The sequence below is a fragment of the Sceloporus undulatus genome, chromosome 6 (assembly GCF_019175285.1).
Source record: "Sceloporus undulatus isolate JIND9_A2432 ecotype Alabama chromosome 6, SceUnd_v1.1, whole genome shotgun sequence".
Classification (NCBI taxonomy): domain Eukaryota; kingdom Metazoa; phylum Chordata; class Lepidosauria; order Squamata; family Phrynosomatidae; genus Sceloporus; species Sceloporus undulatus.
In genome coordinates, this window is record NC_056527.1 from 98,169,497 (window position 1) to 98,188,608 (window position 19,112).

At 43.0% G+C, this 19,112-nt stretch overlaps 1 protein-coding gene across 4 annotated transcripts; it reads left to right on the forward strand.

Annotated features, from left to right (window-relative positions):
• Positions 1-1,514: 1,514 nt before the first annotated feature.
• Positions 1,515-18,858, forward strand: LOC121935109 (polynucleotide kinase 3'-phosphatase). Of its 4 annotated transcripts, none has more exons than XM_042476245.1 (17): positions 1,515-1,691; positions 3,441-3,586; positions 4,250-4,296; positions 4,624-5,073; positions 6,834-6,913; positions 8,851-8,908; positions 9,039-9,146; positions 10,463-10,534; positions 10,639-10,687; positions 11,060-11,130; positions 12,514-12,606; positions 12,917-13,013; positions 14,230-14,291; positions 16,691-16,800; positions 16,891-16,978; positions 17,928-17,989; positions 18,523-18,858. In XM_042476245.1, the coding sequence occupies exons 2-17, from the start codon at positions 3,460-3,462 to the stop codon at positions 18,641-18,643; spliced, it is 1,695 nt and encodes a 564-aa protein (XP_042332179.1). In that variant the 5' UTR covers positions 1,515-1,691; positions 3,441-3,459; the 3' UTR covers positions 18,644-18,858. The 4 variants fall into 4 exon arrangements, with proteins under 4 accessions (XP_042332179.1, XP_042332183.1, XP_042332184.1 ...); XM_042476248.1 differs by lacking the exon at positions 1,515-1,691 and adding an exon at positions 1,746-1,819 and having other exon boundaries at positions 3,439-3,586; XM_042476249.1 differs by lacking the exon at positions 10,463-10,534.
• The last annotated feature ends 254 nt before the right edge of the window (positions 18,859-19,112 follow it).

Consider the following 19,112-nt stretch of genomic DNA (forward strand, 5'->3'; position numbering starts at 1 on the left):
CTTCCTTCCTTCCAGGGTGCATCTACACTATAGAAATAACACGTCTTGACACCACTTTTAACTGCTGTAGCTCCATCCTATGGAATCCTGGGAGTTGTAGTTTGGCAAGGTCTCTCCCAAAGAGTCCTGGTGCCTCCTTGTAGTGGCTACAAGTCATCTCCGACTTATGGCAACCCTAAAGTGAACCTCTCATGCCGTTTTCTTGGCAGGTTGCTTCAGAGGAGGAGGAGGAGGTTGCCATTGCTACCCTCTGAGGCTGAGAGAGTGTGAATCACCTTAAATCACCTGGTGGCTGGGAGTCGTAGGTCCATAACACACTGCAGAAATAACCCTGATGGAGACCCCTTTAACTGGCCTGGCTTAATGCTAGGGAATTCTGGGGAGTGTAGTTTTGTCAGACCTTTAGCCTTCTTTGTCAGAGAGCTCTGGTGCCACAACAGACTACAGTTCCCAGGATTACCTGGCACTGAGCCAGGACAGTTAAAGAGGTCTCAAACTGGATTATTTCTGCAGTCTGTTTTGGACCTCGGTCCAACCCTCCAACCCCTATACCAGGCTGGTCTCACCAAACTACAAATTCCAGGTTTCTGTAGGATGGAACCATGGGAGGCAAAAGTGGTGTCAAACTGCATTATTTCTCAAGTGTAGATGCACCCCAGTCTGTCACATGGGAATAAAAATGGCAATTTGTCATTAGCGGAGGGTTTTCCCCCTTCAAACTGAAGGCACAGAGTGAAAGCATAACAGTTTTGTCTTGTTTAGGGGATGGAAGCAATACACCTTTTCCATGGAGTAAAGGCCCTTTGGAACAGACTTGGGGGGGGGGGGAGATACTGGGCTTTTGAGTCCATAAGGTCTATAAGAGAAGCCTTGCTTGGTGCAGAGGTTTAAGCATTGGACTAGGACTCTGGAGACTAAGTCACACTCTCTGAACCTCAGAGGAGGGCAATGGCAAACCCCCTATGAAAAAAACCTTGCCAAGAAATCCCCATGAAAGGTTCTCCTTAGGGTTGCCATAAGCCAGAAATGACTTGAAGGCACACAGCAACAACAATAACAACAACACACAACAGGATATGATTTTGAACTTCAGTTCCCAGAATCCCAGACTATTGGCCAACATGGCTGAGGCTTCTGGGAGCTGAAGTCCAAAATCTCTTAAGGGGCACAGTTTGGGGACCACTGGTATATAGAACTACATCATTTCAGCATGAATGATTCCCAAACTTGGGTCCTTCAGGGTTTTTTCTTTTGGACTACAACTCCCAGAAGCCCCAGTCAGCCTGGCCAACAGCCAGGAACTCTGGGAGCTGAAGTTCACAACATTTGGAGGACCATCACTGCCATAGAGGTTTCAAAGGAGAGCTAGAGCGACGCCATTTTGGGACCATAGAGAATGAAGGGCAAGAGTGGCTTCCATGTTTCGAGGAAGATCACGTGGCCTGGATGAACGTTCCATTCCACCCATCTCAACACAGGAACCTTGGCTCCTCCCACTTCCGGTAGGCGTGAATAAAGGCATAACAGCGGAAGTAGAAGCCAAATGTGGGGTTTTTTTGTCTCCTGAAGTGGAAGGGGTGAGGCCCTTCCCTTCCTTTGAGAAGAAGGACCCCTTCAGGAATTGAAACTTGGTTGTTGTTACTATTGTTTTCCCCTGTTTGCCCAGCTTTATGGATTGTGGGGCTCTTAAGGTACAGCTGCACCTTCATTTGATATGGATAGTTGTGTAATAGACATGGCTCAGGACAGGGACTGCAGTCAAGACTGGAAATGGGGGAAGGCAGCCATTGAAAGAACTAGGCAAGATCCTAAAGAGTAAATATATATATATATATATATATATATTGTGAGCCCTCTTGGGTCCCTTTTTGGGAGAAAGACGGCATAGAAATGAGATGAATGAATGAATGAATAAGATACAGTACATCCAATAGAGCAGATACCAAACTGAGGGCTAAAGCACTTGAGGGGTGCTTCGATTGTGTATTCCTGCATGGCAGAGGGTTGGAAATGATGGCCCTGGAGGTCTCTGTGATTCTAGAATGCTAAAAGACTAAAGATATGCAACTAACTGAGCGCTAAAGTCAGAATTGTCCAAGCTGTGGTATTCTCTATTTGGATGTGAGAGCTGGACAGTGAAGAAAGTGGATAAGAAGAAAACCAATCCATTTTAGAAGTGCTGGAGAAGAGTGCTGAGGATGCCACAGACGGCCAAGAAATCAAACAAATGGGTCCTGGAAAAGATCGAGCCTGAACTACCTCTGGAAGCCAAGAGGATCAATACTTTGGTCACATCATGAGAAGCCATGATTCATTAGGAAAGACGATGATACCAGGAAAGACAGGGCAGAAGAAAGAGGAAGACTGCAGGCCTGATGGAGAAACTCAATCAGGGAGGTTGCATGCCTGAATATACAGGATCTAAGCAGACAGTGGAGGTTAGAGAGCCTTGGAGATGTCACCATGAGTCAGAGCCAACTTGAGGGCAGTTAACAACAAAATGCCAAACACTAGGAAAGACAGCAGGAAATAGAACATGCAGATATTTTGAAGGAACCTAGAAAAAAGAAATGAGCCAGAAAGCACCCTTGAAGCCAAGATGACAGAACTGAGCCTGTAATACTCCAGATACATCATGAGAAGGCAAAAACAATAATGCTAGGAAAGGTGGAGAGATGTGGAAAGGGAGGATTCTATTAAGGAGGTCATGGGTATGAGTTTACAGGCGCTAAACAGAACAGTGGAGGACAGGGGGTCTTGAAGATGGCTCATTCACAGGGTTGTAATGAATCAGAATCAGCTCGAAAGCAGTTAACAACAACAATTATGTAACATTAATGAGAATTTTGGTGCTTCCCAATTATGGGAACAGAACATACTCCTAAAGTGTGGAATCTAAACAAATTAATAACTGCCCCATTCCTACAGTATTTTACTGGGGGCCTCCACATATTATAGGCTTGTTCCTAACAGTGACCAGCGACAACAAAACTAACAGTGGGACCCAGGATGCAACTGTATTTTCTTTTCTCAGTGTTCCCTCTAGTTACTTTCCCTAAATATTTATTTCCGTGTTTCCTTGGTGTCTTTCCCAAATAAGCTTTCAGCCCTGAAATGGAACCGTCCTTATTGAGCCTTCTCACATATCACAAAATCCACTTGACTCCCCTAAGTTCAGGGGCCATTCTTACTCTTATGGTTATGTGCTGACAAGTTACATAACATGGTGACCTTATGAATTAGAGTCCTAGTATAAGGTGTTGTTGTCTGTTTTTCTGATGATATATACTTGCCTCCTAGAAACAAAAAGCATCTAGCCCCTGAAAAGGGGTGGGAACACAGGTCTTGGAACCTGTGTACCACATGAGGGGAAATGAGATTTGTGCAAAGGTCTGTGTATGGTGCTATGCAGTTTATAACAGAAATGATTCCTCTTCCAGCGCCAGCTCACCCAACACCATGCGGTGCCTCCTCCTCAGCCAAGACAAGCGTCATGATCCAATTGTGCTACCACATGGTACGACTGTAATTCTGGGCAGGGGACCTGCGACGCGCGTCACTGATAAGAAATGTTCTCGAACACAAGGTATGTAACAGAAAAGAAGTGCTGCCAGTAAAGTGACAAAGAGGACTTCCAGTGGCCTATTTGCATTATACAGTATCTGATAAAACTGTATCCCTGAATGTTTAGGGAGTCTTTGCATGCTGTTTATCAGAGTCCTGCTCTGTGAAGCTCTCTAGTTTCAGTCACCAATTTCTAACTCAGTGTTGCTAAGTACTGCACTGATCCCTGACTGTTGCTTGCTAAAGTTTAATGTAGTGAAGTTCAGAAATGTTTTATTAAACATCACAGAGCAAGAAGTGTGGCTCTTAAAAAACGTTTTTAATCAGTTGAAAAGTAATTCAGTCAGACAAACGCTGTGCCCTAAAGCACTCATTAGTTTTAGTCAGCACTCAATGTCCTGCCCTGATGGCACTAGTATTGCTTTGGCATCCTTAGAGGAAAAGTAGGCTACAAATGAAGTACATTTTTGCATTTCGCTTTTAGCCTTTTTATGCCTGTTATCTACTCATGCCTTTCTAGACACTCACTCTTCCTTTACTAAAAAATAAAAATATACTCCTGCCATCACTACTTCTGATTTTTCTAGTTTAATGTTAAATATTTTTTCTACCTGAACTATTTTGCATATGGAGTTTTAATTTCTTCCATAACAAGCCCTGTTATCTCTTTTCTGTTCACTTGCAGTGGAATTGCTGGCAAATTATACCTACCGATCAGTTCGAGTCACACAGGTAAGATGGGGAAAATTCAGAATTTCCTGGGTTTGAACAAGTGATACCATATTTCAGATGGAAACTTCTGGTCTGGAGTGGGGGGTGGGGACCAAGAGCTTCTTCTTCTGGGATTGTGGTTGCTGATGGGCCATCCTCAGTGTCAGATGGGTAACCATAGCTCTCCAGATATTGCTGGACTGCAACTCCTCTGATTCCTTTCCATTGGCTGTTCAGGCTAGGGCTGATGGCAGTTTCAGGCCAAAATGATTTGGAAGGCCACAGTTGTATGCCTGTCTAGGAGGTGGCTTTGAGGTGAAACTACTAATGTAACTAATGTGTTGACAGCGTGGGGTGAACCCGACATCAGTGGAGGAAATACATCTGCGCTGTGGCGATAGCACAACACTCCAGGAAGGAGAGACTCTGTGCTTAGTAAATGGATTGTACCCTTACTGCATCCATTTTGAGCAAGATTCCAGCTCCTCAAAGAAAAACCTGCTACACTTCTTCGGTTCCAAACATTCCCTGAAAGAAGAGAAGGAGGATGACAAAAAGGCCCAAATAGCCAAGCGGATCAAGCCTTCCTCTCCTTCTGAGGATGAGGAAGATGACGATGACTCCCGTGTGACTGAGAAGCTGAAGCAGCTGCAGGAGACAGCAGCTAGGGCAGAACAGGTCCTCCCACCACCTCAGCAGCAGCCTGTCTCCAAGATGGCTCCCCAGCCCTATGACTCCTGGGAGGACCATGGCAAGCTCCTGGTCTTCACAAAGAAAGGAGTGGTGCCTAGCACTAAAGTAAGACCTATTGAGTGTTGTTGTTTTTTCCTAGGGACCTAGCTGCCAAACAGTACTGCTTGTTGCTTAAGGAACCTTTATGACTAGGATTGGGAACCTATGGCACATCCCTGGTGTCCTGGACTTCATCTCTGGTCAGTATTGGCCAGCATACCTAATTGTCAGTTGGGATTGGAGTTGTAGTTCAGCCACACTGGTGATTTAAAATTCCTAATTTAAGAGAGGCGTGCCAAAAAATTGAGGAAGAAAAGCAAGACACACACACAGAAAAATGAGGTGGTCATATCCACCTCTGGCTTCAGATCACCTTGTTTGTGTTGGGGGGTTGGCATATCAAATATGGAAATTTTTTCCTTGGTTAAAAACACCCCCCCCCCCCCCCCCTCGGTAGATGAAGAAATAGGGCTGTGCAATTTCACTGGTGTTTATCAGACGAGCTCTTAAAGAGGTACTATTCCAGTGTGACTCCTCTAGCTGCCTCCTGTTGCATGCTGGGATTGGCAGTTTTAAGGAGGGGTATTTAGAATTCTCAGGCAGAGAAGTTCAGCTCCTTAAAACTGCCAATCCCAGCATGCAACAGGAGGCTGCTAGAGGAGTCACACTGGAATAGTAGCTCTTTAAGAGCATAGTGTGATAAACATCATTGTTTAGTAGCAGTTCTATGAGACAAAGGAAAAGAGCTGTGATTGCCAGCACTGTTGTGAGAGGAGCAAAACAAGTGTCATCCCTCCCCAACAAGCAAAACCAATCACAGGGAGAGTGGGTTTAGCTCTGGACCAAATTGTGCTACTACATATGAATCCCTTAACTTCTTTCTGATATCAGCATTAATCCCAGCCTCACTCTTGAATTGAATTCACTGCAGAAGTATCAGAGTTAAAACAGGCAATGCTGTGAATTTTTGAAGGGTGGGAATTTGTGTACCTAAGAGACTACCTCGTCTTCTCTGTGTATGTTGTCACTGTCTTCAGGATATCCTCATGGAAAGTTTCCTTTAAGACAAATAAATATGAACTGAAGCTCTGCTTAACTGATTAGTCCTGGGACACCATCCTACTGCCTCTTCTCAGTTAGGGATGGCATCACCATGATAGTATATTACATATATACTCAACTATAAGACGAGGGCAGATTTTTGAGGCCAAGATTATTGCTTTTGATATGACCCATAGGTAAGTTGAGGGTAAAAATTAGGAGCATGTAACAAAGGGTTTAAAGGATGAAGTAAATTAAAGCGATGCCAAAGCACTTACAGTATTCCAGCAGGCATAACTGTTTGTGCTTACTGTAATGGCTGGATGGATAAGAGAATGGGGGTTCAGTGCTTTCAGGACAGATTACACTCTTGCCTTTCACTGGGGGCTGGTTCCTTTTTTAGTAAGACTTGAAGTATAGTACTTATAGTGGCCTGTGGATAAGTTGGCTCAGGATTTTTGGGTCAATATTTTTACTAAAATTTTTACACTTGTGCATGAGTATATACAGTAATTCATCTTAAAAGTAATTTTCCAAACTCTTGATGCAGGTTCTGTGCTGCAACAGGCATGGAGAAAATTGCCATTTGTGGTTGTCCTATGCCATTTCTTTATAGATGCACCAAGATAACACCAGTGGACCTTTTTAGCTGACATAAGCCACAGAGGGTGGAAGCAACATTTAGGTGGGGCAGGGGCATGGTAATTTCAAGAATCAGAAGACAAGGTTTGATGCCAATCTAGATGAAGCCCCACAGTCTGATCCTTTGTTGTCTTTCTGCCCAGGTGGCAGGCTTTGACCTGGATGGAACCATCATCACTACACAATCTGGGAAAGTGTTTCCAACCAGCCCTGATGACTGGAGGTGAGCACCAGGCTACATGGTAGGAGGTAGTATAAGCTGCTGGGCTGTCAGAAGTTGTAGAAATTCAGTAAGACTAAGATATGGGTTCAAATCCCCACTCAACCATAAAGTTCCTAAATTGTCAGTTTGTGTCTCAGCCTCATATACCACACGGATCTATTGTATGGATATGGGGTGGAGGGGTATGGGGGAAGAGCCAACTGTTTGTCATTCTAGGCTACTTTGAGGAAAGGTAGAGAAAGATAATTTGTTATTGTGTGGCTTCAAGTCATTTTCCGACTTATGGCGACCCTAAGGCAAACCCTAAGATTTCTTCAGTAGACATTTGCCATTGCCTTCCCATCAGGCTGAGAGAGTGTGACTTGCCCAAGGTCACCCAGTTGGTTTTATGGCTGAATGGGGAATCGAATCCTGGTCTCCAGTCATAGTCCAACACTCAAACCACTATGCCACGCTGACCCTCAAGGTAATAAATAATACTTAATATTGTGAAGCAGCCTTCTCCTACCTGATACTTTTCAGATATATTGGTGTAGAAGTACTATCATCCTCAGGCAATGGATTGCTAGCTGGGGAAGATGGGAACTGTATTCCAGTTCATTTAGTGGACAACAGGAGAGGGAAGGTTGTTGTAAGGCAAGAAGGTAATAATGACTTTTTATCTGAACTATTAAGCATGTGTCAGAAAAAAAGTTTGTATGTTCATATTTTTGATGTAATTAATAATATTTTGGGAGTTTTTAGCATAGCAAAAAAAAACTGGCTTACCTTTCCTAGTTTGATTCCTCTTCTGGGATGCAACTGGGTATTATCACACCAAAGGGACTCCAAATTTGTCGCTGGCCAAGTACAGCTCCCAGGTGCTGCTTTTCAAAGCTGGAAAGGTTCCAGCTTTGGTAAATGGCTGCTGGAGCGTGTCTGGGACCTGGGCTACAGCCATGCTGCACCTAGCTGGCAGCATCGGTGGTGAATTTGGAGTTCCTTTGGTGTGATAATACCCAGTTGCATCATGGAAAAGGATTCAAATTGGGAAAGGTAAGCTGGGTTTTTTTGCTGTGCGAAGAGCTCCTTGATTTTATAAAAATATAGTTTGTTTCACATGAGGTTCTATTAGCCACTAGAGAACATCTTTTTGATGGGAGCCTGTACCCATTCGAGCATTCAGTCAGTCAAGAGAGCCAGTTATGTAATAGGATGTCAGACTAGGATGCTGAGGGCCTGAGGTTCTCTCCATCCAGCCCACCTTGTGATCTTGGGCCAGTCGTGTTTTCTCACCCTTGCCAGTCTCAGGGGATTGTTATGAAATTAAAGGGATGAGGAGGTGAATCCTATGTATTGCCTGTGATCCTGGGAATAAGGGTAGGATAAAAATGTAATTAATACATAAAAATAAAAAGTGTGGCAGTTGGTCCTAATGTAAAGGTAAAGGTATTCCCTTGACATGAATGTCTAGTCATAACCAACTGTAGGGGGCGGTGCTCATCTCCTTTACTAAACCATAGAGTCAGCTTTGTCCATAGACAACTCCGATGGTCATGTGGCCAGCATGACTGCACTGAACGCTGTTACATTCCCACCAAAGTGGTACCTATTTATCAACTTGCACTTTATATATTTTAGAACCGCTAGGTTGGCAGGAGCTGGGACTAGTGACAGGAGCTCATCCTATCGTGCAGTACTTGGGCCTCAAACCACCTACCTTCCGATCTTCCAATCATCTGAATTGGCATCTTAACCCACTAAGTCACCATGTCCCATGTACATCCTAGATGTACAAGTAGTAAAATGTAATATGAGAACAAAGTCTGCTTACATTGCAGAACAAAGGGACTGAAACTGGGTCTTGTGTGTCATTTCTTCATTGGTTGCTTAGTATTGTGTCCATATGAGGACCAAATGTGTGCAAGAATTGGCTTCAACCACTTTTTATTTTGTAGGATCCTGTACCCTGAGGTTCCCCATAAGCTGAAACAGCTTCAAAGTGAGGGTTACAAGGTACAGTCCTTCCCCAGACCACTTGCTCCAGCCAGCATCCCTACTCCTCACCCATCTTCAGTGCTATGTTCTTTCCTGTTGCCCAACCTCCCAAATTTCTTCTCCTCTCTCTTCCTCACTACATGGGCAGCTTGTGATCTTCACCAACCAGCTGGGCATTAGCCGTGGTCGTCTCAGACCTGAAGTTTTCAAAGCCAAAGTGGAAGCTGTGATTGAGCGGTTGGGAATTCCACTGCAGGTGAGTTGGCTATTGACATGAGGTGTCTCCCAGAATGAAGGGAAGTAGCAGATTGAATAGGGGAATTAAAGCATCAGATACCTATGGCACAGCCAAGGAGTGAAATAGTTACTACCCTCTGTAACCCTGAACATGACATGCTAAATCCAAAAATGAGGGTTATGTGTATATATTTCAGAGGAAATTCAGTCCTGCAATCCTAAGTATTGCTAAAATGTAAGCAGGAAAGGGTAAGGATAGGAATGGCAATCAGAACGTGCAAGCAACAATATGTGGTTTATAAAGGACCTTGCGATGTTGGCAGTTAAGTTCTGGTGCACCCTGCCTCATGCTCCCTGCCTAGGAAGATTTACTCAGCTCCCCAATCAGCTGACCAAATTATATGGAAATGATAATGAAGGGGATAAAATAAAAATAAAGAGGGAATAGAAGCCAAAATAAATGTATGTTCTCAAATGGGGGCCCGGGGAATGCAGCCCCCCCCCATCTCCCAAATGTTCCCAAACATCTTCTAGGAGCTGGGAAGGCAATATACAACTCCCTTTGGGCCGTTTTACATCCAGTAGAGGCCTTTTTCAAAACAAGGTGAACCAGAGGTAACCTTTGTGGTCATTAGAGAGCAAACAATTGAAATTATTTTATTGAGGTTATCCAGGAACTCCTGGGAAGTTGATGTGGCCACTCATGGCTAATAGTTGCCCATCCCTGTGCTGAAGCATCTCAACTTCTCATTCCCCTCCTTATAATCACCAAATAACTGGACCTTATTATTTGGAAGCAGATTTTCTGGATGTTATATCAGACATAGCCTGGATAATAGACTGTTAAGTAAATGTAGAATAAGTGCCCTGTAAATAAGTGAATAATAAAAGGGATGTGGTGAATAATAAATAAATAAAAGGGACACAGTGGCTCAGTGATTAAGATGCTGACTCTGATGATTGCTAGATCGGCAGGTTGGCAGTTTGAGGACCAGGCACTGTGTGATGGAGTGAGCACCTGTCACTAGTCCCAGCTTTTCCCAACCTAAAAGTTCGAAAATATGTAAAAGTGCAAGTTGATAAATAGGTACCATTTTGGTGGGAATGTAACAGCGTTCTGTGTTGGCCACATGATCACAGAGTCATTATTAAGCTGGCTCTTCAGCTTAATAATGATGAGCACCACCCCCTACAGTTGGACATAATGTGACAACCTTGTCAATGGGGAAACCTTTACCTTTGCCTTTAAACAAATGAATAAATATCACTTTGTGTTTAATGCAAGGAAGGAGGACAGACAGAGACAGCTGTGTCACCTGCTCTCCTTCTCTGCAGGTCTTTGTGGCAACCAGTGCTGGCATTTACCGTAAACCTGTCCTTGGCATGTGGGATCATTTGTGTGAGAAGGTACTTCTGATTTGGAGGAAAAAAGAAGGGATAGGGGAAAGAAAGAGGTCTGTGCTGCTGCATGTATTGACTGTCTCCTTCTCTTCCCCCACTCCCCCAACAAGGCAAATGGTGGCTTAGCAGTTTCTTTGCAAGAAAGTGTTTATGTGGGAGGTGAGTAAGACATACCATTCAAAGTATGTAATAAAAGGTTGGGCACAAATGTATAGAACCTACATTTGCTGATTTGGTCGTAACAGAGCCTGAGAGAGTGAGTGAGAATTGAGCTTAGTTTTGTGCCACTCACTGCAACAGCATAGTCCATTCTGTTTACAAGGCCCAACATTCTATATGATCACAGCACATAGCTTGGTAACTTTTTTAGGGCTGTAACTCGAAGATGGTAGAGGATTCTGAGAGATGTAGGCCAAAAGTATATTTTCTGAACTTTGGCAATAATCTGCCACCAGGTGGTTTATTTTCTGGTTTCTTGTAATGGAGCTGTTCATGTCTTTCTCTCTCCTCCCCCCCCCCCCGCCACCATAGATGCAGCCGGGCGTCCACCAAACTGGGCCCCTGGCCATAAGAAGAAGGATTTCTCTTGCAGTGATCGCCTGGTATGAAATAAACCTTACTGCTCTCTTGGCTAACCATGCCACACTTCTTGTATATAATAAGATAGTGAGCATGGTGTGTATTTGGCTTTGGAACACAGTAGCCTGAGGAACTGTCTTTTTTATTTTTCAAATGAATTGCTAGATCCCCATGCTACAGTGTAAAAGGTTGAAACATTTTGCCAATAAAATCTTGGAACACAGGACTTAGAGAGTGTGGGGGCTTCCACTTTTATCCCCACCTCTGTATGTAGACTTCCACAAATATCACTGCTGCTACCATCTGCGAGGACTTCCTGTACCACCACTATGTCCTCAAATCTGGGGACCTTCTAGATGCCCTCATGGTTCCGATGCAAGATTTTATTAATCTAATCTCCCCTCCAGACACCACCACCCTTGATTAACTGCTGCTGCCACAGATGCTCAAGCTTTCCAATATTCTTTATGTAACATTCTCGGAGGCTCAAGTGTATAATACAAGAATAATGATTTATTACACAGAAATTGGACATGACATCACAGATTGCTTGTTTAATACATCTAAATCCTGACATTAACTCTGACCCTGGCTCTAACTAATCTCTGTCTCTGACCTTGACTAGGACCATGTCTGCACAGAGGGAAATAAATATTTTCACAATGACCTATTTAGATGACACATTGGCCAAAATGGGCAAAACATGGGTCCAGACTGCACTCCAGGGTGATTTTCCAGTGTAAAAAGAGTTTGTTTGCTCCAAATCAGGCTGGAACCTCCATTGAATCCCCTGAACGTGCGGACTGCAAGCTGGTACGGGGACAGGAGGGGGAATTTGGCAGGTGAGTGGAAGAGTTCAGGAGGAAGCACCCTGAGCTGGGCCAGCCACTAACCTCTTCCCACCTGGAAATTCCAACTCACAGCACAGCACTGTCACTTATTCACATGGTTCATCTGGCACATACAGTGTTTAAAGGGGGCCAGGACAGGAGGGGAGAAGTGTGTAGACGGTCCTCCTAGTACCAAACACATTGGGTGCCGCTTATGCGGACAGCTCATGGGGATTCTGGGCTCCAGTCCATAACATCACAGAGGCCATCTGTAAATTAGGACTTTCATGAGCCTTGGCTTTCCCCTGTCCCCACTGTTTCAGGAAGACTCCAGGTCCTCCTCATTCTCTTGACTCTGAACAGAAATATCCACACTTCTAGAAAATGGAGTAGTGGGGGCTGAGGAATTATGCCATATGAACAGAGAGATGCAGACTGCATGTACTCCATGTACTCCGTTGTGGCCATGAAACATGTCTGTTCTTGGTGCCAAAGAACATCCAGTTCTCATCTGTTAACATTTCTCTCTGGCTCCTTCTTCCAGATTAATAGCTCTCCTTCTGTCCATCCTTGCAGTTTGCTCTGAATGCTGGGCTACCCTTCTACACCCCTGAAGAATATTTTTTGGGCTGGAAAAAAGCTTCATTTGTGCTCCCCAATTTTGACCCGGTAAGCAATTTCTCAGTCACTTCTGTAGCTGGACTGTTGTTCAGATTTGGTTAAGATATGTCCTTTTGAATAGCCAAAAGCAATCTGTACAGTAGTCCTGTAAGGTAAATGTGTATTACATTGGTTTAGTGCTACATATGCATCTTGAAATTGTATACTCGCTTCTTTCTACTTCTCCTGCACAGCCAGGAAGAGCATTATGTCACCAAATTATTGGTGGCTTCAGTCTGTATCTATGTTGTTGTTGTATTAATTATGATTAATTGCTATTGATTACTATTATGATCATATTCTCCCTCTTCCAACCTAGCGGACCCTTGATCCCAAGGCATGCCTATATGATCCTCCAGAGGCTTGCCTGGCTTCATCTTCCCCAGAACTGGTTGTGGCTGTTGGCTTCCCTGCTGGTGAGTGACAACTTAACTATGCTCTTCTACCTTCATTCTAGCTTGTTATTTCCAAAACCCAGTGGCTGCCCTTTTGCAGTCTTGAGCAGCAAAGTTAGCTCTTCCTCCAACCTCAAAATGGCAAGACCCAAAACGAAAGCTACAGCCCTTCCCTGAAGTAAAGTTTCCAAATCATTTCATCCAGATTTCTGACCAGAACAGCCATTCTACCTAGCATACAATCAGAACCAGTTTCACTTGTGCTGGCAACTCTTTTCTCCATTGGCTCATGAAAAGGGTGTGGAAATGAAGTTTAGATTGAAATAATATATTATTATTAGTTCATTACTAATTCATAATTAATTAATTAAAATGTAATAATATAGTGTTAATACTTTATAATTCATTATTAACTAATGAATTAATAATGTATTTATTATAACATACTATATAATATATTATAGTAATTATAATTTGTAATAAAGGTTTCTAGTCTGCAAGCCACAGCATGACATTATTTGTTGGACTAGGACTCTGAAAGACCAGGGTTCAAATCCTCATTCAACCATAGAAAGCCACTGGCTGACCTTGGACAAGTTACATTCCCTCAGCCTTAGAGGAAGGCAGTGGTAAATTTCCTCTGAATAAATCTTGCCAAGAAAACTCTAGGATAAAGTCACCCTAGTCAGAGTTGACTTGAAGGCACCTAACAAAAAGAGTTCTAGTTGTTGTTCACTGCCCTTGAGTCGATCCTGACCCAGTGGATGAGACATCTCTACATGCTCTTCCACTACTAGAACTCTGAAATAAGGTACCCGTTGGGAGGTCCACTTGCTCCAGTGGCTATGTTGACCAGAAGATTCTAAGGGTTGTCATCCATAAAAGTAACTTTTTCAAGCTCTAAGAAAGATCCAGAGAAGCTGGAGTGAAATGAAGCTATTTCTTTGTCTCTTTTCTATAATGGCATGGCAGTAGTTGCCAGTAGTCATGAGGCACAGAAATAAGCAAGTATAGAAAGAAAAAAGGAACACATGTGATTTTTAGAAAGGTGCAAGGGAAGGAGGAGCAGCAGCTTCACAAAATCTTGCATTCAAATCAAGGACGTCTGAAATATATGTGTATTATTCGAGTGAGATGCTTCAACTTCACCTCCCTGAACTTCTGAAAAACCCATCTGTACCACCATTGTCAATCCACCATCTAATAGTAATGTGCTCTTTTTCCTGTCGTGTTCCAGCTGGCAAGTCAACTTTTTTGAAGAAACATTTGGTCTCTGTTGGTTATGTTTATGCCAACCGGGTAAGTAATTAAACTTTGATTCATCCTTCCTCAATTCTGACAGAGTAATGTTGTTTCTATCGAAATTGCTGCAGTGGCAGACAAAAGGGAATTGGAGGTTTTGGCGGAAAGTCTTTTATGCAGGGCTGGTGGAGTTAGCCGAGGCAGCCACCAAAATGCTATTTAGAATGTTTGTAGAATACTGTGAAGAACATCCACATAGGTGCAGGATAGCCCAGTTATGTGAGGCACAGAGACTACAAAGAAGAAATCAGTCTTACACCTGCATCATTTTCTCCCCCCCCCCCCCCCCTTTGGTCATTGTGGAAGTTGGCATTCCCTTCCTCGCTCTACAATAACCAAAGCCTCCCCTTGGATTTAGCACTGAGCCACTGCAGCCTTCAGCACAGTCATTCTGTGGCTTATGGAGAACAGGGGCAGGGATGAGATGGAGAAGTGTGTAGCTTCTATAGCTAGCTGTGAAATGATTGCATCAGCTCTAGAGAACTCCAGGGGATCCGAGTGGATCTCAATCATTTCATGTCAGTGTACAATGTAATCATTTCATGTCATAGCCAGATGCTTGTCTCTGTTAGAGGGGGGATGGATGGTTAAAGATTATTCTTGGAACAAAAGGCTTGCTAGAGCCTTTACTTCAGTCACAGCAGAGGTACCCATGCTAGGATGGTGAGTTTGATTGAATCAAATTGCAGGCAGAAAAATGTTTCGAATCCTCTGCAGGAGAAACATTAAAGAAACACATTCCTAGAAAGAAATAGCTTCATCCTTTCTAAATTAATCTAAAACTAATCCTTTCTAGAATCAGAGGACTTAAATATGGTAGTACACGTGCTAATAACCTCAAGGCTGGACTTCTGCAATGCATTAATCATCAGGCTACTCTTGTATCTTATCTGGAAATGCCAATTGGTTCAGAATAAGGTATCCAGACTGATTATGGGTGCATCCTGGAGTGTTTACATTACACCCATCTTAAAATCATTCCACTATCTGCCAGTTAGTTTCTGGGCAAAGTACAAAGTCTTGGTTACCTTTTAAAGACCTACATGGTTTGAGTCCAGGTCACCTACAGAATAGCCTTGGATAAAAATTTAATTTAAAAAAATAGCCTCTTTCTGTACAACTCACTTTCTACACTCAGATCTTCTGGGAAGTGTTTGCCCCAAAAGGCCAGGACTAGACTGGCCACAGTTTCCCAGAGAACCTTTTTTTGTCTGCTGCCCCCAGTCTGTGGAATGACCTGCTGGAAGATGTACGACAGCTGAAAGTGCTGACCGTATTCCAACCAGCATTAAAGACATACCTCTTCTGGCAGGCCTACCCAGGCAATTTTAAATCATGACTTTTTAATTTCTATATTCTGAAGAATGTGCTTTTATGAGTCTATTTAAGCAGCTTTATAGTATTGTATTTTAACTATTTATGTGTTTTAAATTGTGTTTTGTATTTTAATGTGTTGTACTTTGAGGAGAGGTGGGAAAGAAATAAAATTTATATTATTATTAAAAGAGAAAAGGATGGGAGAGAGATACATAGCAGCATGTCCTCCTTCATCAAAGAACAGATGGGAAGAGGTGGTCTTTTGCAATAGAAGGCAGCCAGCTAATCCTGGCAGAACCAGATGTTGGACTTCATCACGCAAAGAAAATCAGAGGTTTAAACAGTCATTTCCCCAAGAAAGGTGTGCAATCGTGGTAAAAGATTTTTCACACGATGTTGTGATTAAAGAGAACTTATCCTAGGAATAACCAGCAACAAATTGTTCCCAGGAAAATGACTGTTTAAACCCCCGATTTTCCCCACATGTGATAAACTCCAATGTTATCTGTCTATAATGCTTTTGGTAGAGATGTTGGACAGAGAAAGCAAAAGCAAGCAGGAAAGGAAGACAAAAGGCACTAATCCCTCCCTGTCTAAGCCATTTCCTCCATAGTGGACAAAAGAGCAGAAAGAACAAATGCAGAAGTTCTGTTTCTTCCAACAGTCCCATTCCCCCAGCTCTCCACCAGCCATGAAATGGTTGGGACAGAGGGGAGACTGCAGCACCTCTGCAATAGAGTTGGTTAATGGCCAAGTATAGTGTAGTAAGCCACATACTGTAGTATTCTAACCATTATCTCTCATTATTCCCAGCTAGTATGGCTGGGCTGTGCAACTGACAATAAGTTGAGTTCATTATACCTGGAGAACACCAAATTAGAGAAGGCTGCTGTAATGAATGGAAAAGAACATTTCATTTTCCAGATGTATTGGACATCATCTTTCACAGTTCCATACCTTTTGCCATGCTGGATGGGACTGGAGTTGTAGGCTCCAAAATCTGCAAGTCCAAAGGTTTCCTCACCTTTGTTCTAATGAGATTACTCTTTTATTGTAACTTGTATTCCCATTCCACACAGGACACACTTGGTTCATGGCAGAAGTGTGTAGCTCTGTGCCAGGCATCACTGCAAGCTGGGAAGAGTGTAGCAGTGGACAATACCAATCCTGACGTAGAATCTAGACACAGGTGAGTCCCCTCCTGTCATTACTAACCCAGGGGAGTGGGAGAGGGGTTGAATTCTCTGAAAAAACTATCGTCCCTTTTCTCTCTACCTAGGTATATTGAGTGTGCCAAGGAGGTGGGTGTCCCCTGCCGCTGTTTCCTCTTTACTGCTTCATTGGAACAAGCCAAGCATAACAACAGAGTAAGTACGATAGGGTTTTTCAGTTTGCCTGTTCCAAAGAAATCAGGTCACTTGGTTGGAATCATATAACACCCTGCACCCCCCAATCCATTATTCTAATTTTGCTTCAATTCTGGAAAAATAAATCAAAATGCAAAGGACCCCCCCCCCCCTTTCTTTAGATGAGGCTTATAAACAAAATAGGGTTGCTAGTTTCCAGGCCACACATGATGCCTCTTTAAGACAAATGTAGGCAAAGTACAGCCCTGGAATCACATGCCTGTCCCTGCCCAAAATTTTATCATTAAAATGGCTAGTTGCACTTGCAAAAATGGAAGGGGTGGGGAACAGTAGCCATTTAAAGACGTTATTTAAAAATCAGAAATGACAAGAAGCTCCAGGATTGCCTAAACATTGGTGAGGGATGTTAAGAGCTGCATGTCAACATAACCTGGAACTCGAGATTTCCCAGTTCGTCTCTAACTTATGGTCTGACTCCAAACTGTGGCAAAATGGGATGCAACCACTAATGCATAAGGCATTGCATGACTGATATTACACCTTCTGTTGTCAAATTCCCTCTGTTCCTAAAATGTGGTGAAGTTGGGATATGCCGGATGTTCTTAGACTCCATTGTCTGATGGGCCTTGTCCACACATCTTTTTACGTCATCCCACCATTCAACTTTCATTTTTTTAGTTACTGTTATTAAGTTCCACAATAAAATTTTCAGTTATCCAGTCAGCTCACATTCAAATACTGAGGCAGACATACAACTAAACACAACTTACATCAGGGCTTGAACAGATATCATGTCCCAGAAAGTGAAGTCTGCACTTTTGGTCCCTCTGCCTAGCAGTTGAAGCAATGGTACATCCATTTATCCACACTTTCCACATAGCCCACTATCTTACTGCCCATCACAGTACTTTGTATGAAATATCTGTCTTGCTCTTTGGTTCTTTTTCAGTTTCGGGAGATGACGGAGAAGGGCCATGTGCCTGTTAATGATATTGTTCTGAACACTTATAAGTGAGTTTCTGAATGTCCTTCAGAGGGAAAGGTGGCTTGCAGTGAAATAGATGGTGTTGCTTTTGGACAACTATCTTCTACCTATGGGTCTCAGGATGTGCCCCCTGAATAGTTTAGAATACTTGTTTTGGAGAAAAGTGCTAAAGATACAAATTTGGTAATATTACAAACTTAGCAGAATTGTTTATTTCTGGTACTGCAACAAATAAGTATTTCCTATGCCTACAGTCCAGCTTCACTTGAATAAAAACAAGCAGAAGTACTAAGTTTGTTATCCAATAAAGAATCTGCTTTGAATTAGAGCTGATCTCTGATGGGTTATATGTCCCTTATCCCAGTGGCCTTCAACTCTCTGGAGTCATTAATTTTATAATGGAGTTTCCCTCACTTCATGAAAATCTGGTCCCCTGCCACATAACATTATGCAGTTCCACTACTTTTGGTCTAGAATAGGATGTCTTTACAAAAAAGTTATGTCGCGGCTCCACTCGCTATTGAAATACCCCTTAACTGGCCATCTTTCTTTTTGACAGGAGTAAATACATGGCACCATCATTAGAAGAAGGCTTCTCTGAAATCCTCAAGATTCATTTTGTACCTAAGTTCACAGACTCTCAAATGGAATCACTGTACCGTCAGTTTTCAGAAGGATGACAGCAAACTAACAGTGCATCAGCATCCTGGCCTTGCTATTTAACACCATGTCTGACCAGGCCCTTAGGAAATGTGCTCCTGTTGCTATTTAGGCATGATTATGGAGTGTGAGAGCTTCCCCTGCTGGTCAGAGGGAAACAAGCATATGATTGCTCCTTGCCTTTGGAAGATTTTTTTTAGAAACCAATGTGAAATAAAGTTGTATAACCTAAATAGCTGTCCTTTTCTCTTCTATACATTCTCCTTGAGCTAAGAGAGTACAGAGGCAAACATCCTATCAGGATCTTCCCTCAGTCTCATGTATATGGCAATAGACTAAGAGTTTAGTGAATTTCAGGCTCCTGCAACCATGATGCCTACCTTTTCCCCAGGACTAGATTACTTAAACACAGATTACAGCCCTTCCTCCACCAATGTCAAAACTGTAAAACAAATAAGGGAAGGTTCCCAGGAGCAACAACATACTTGA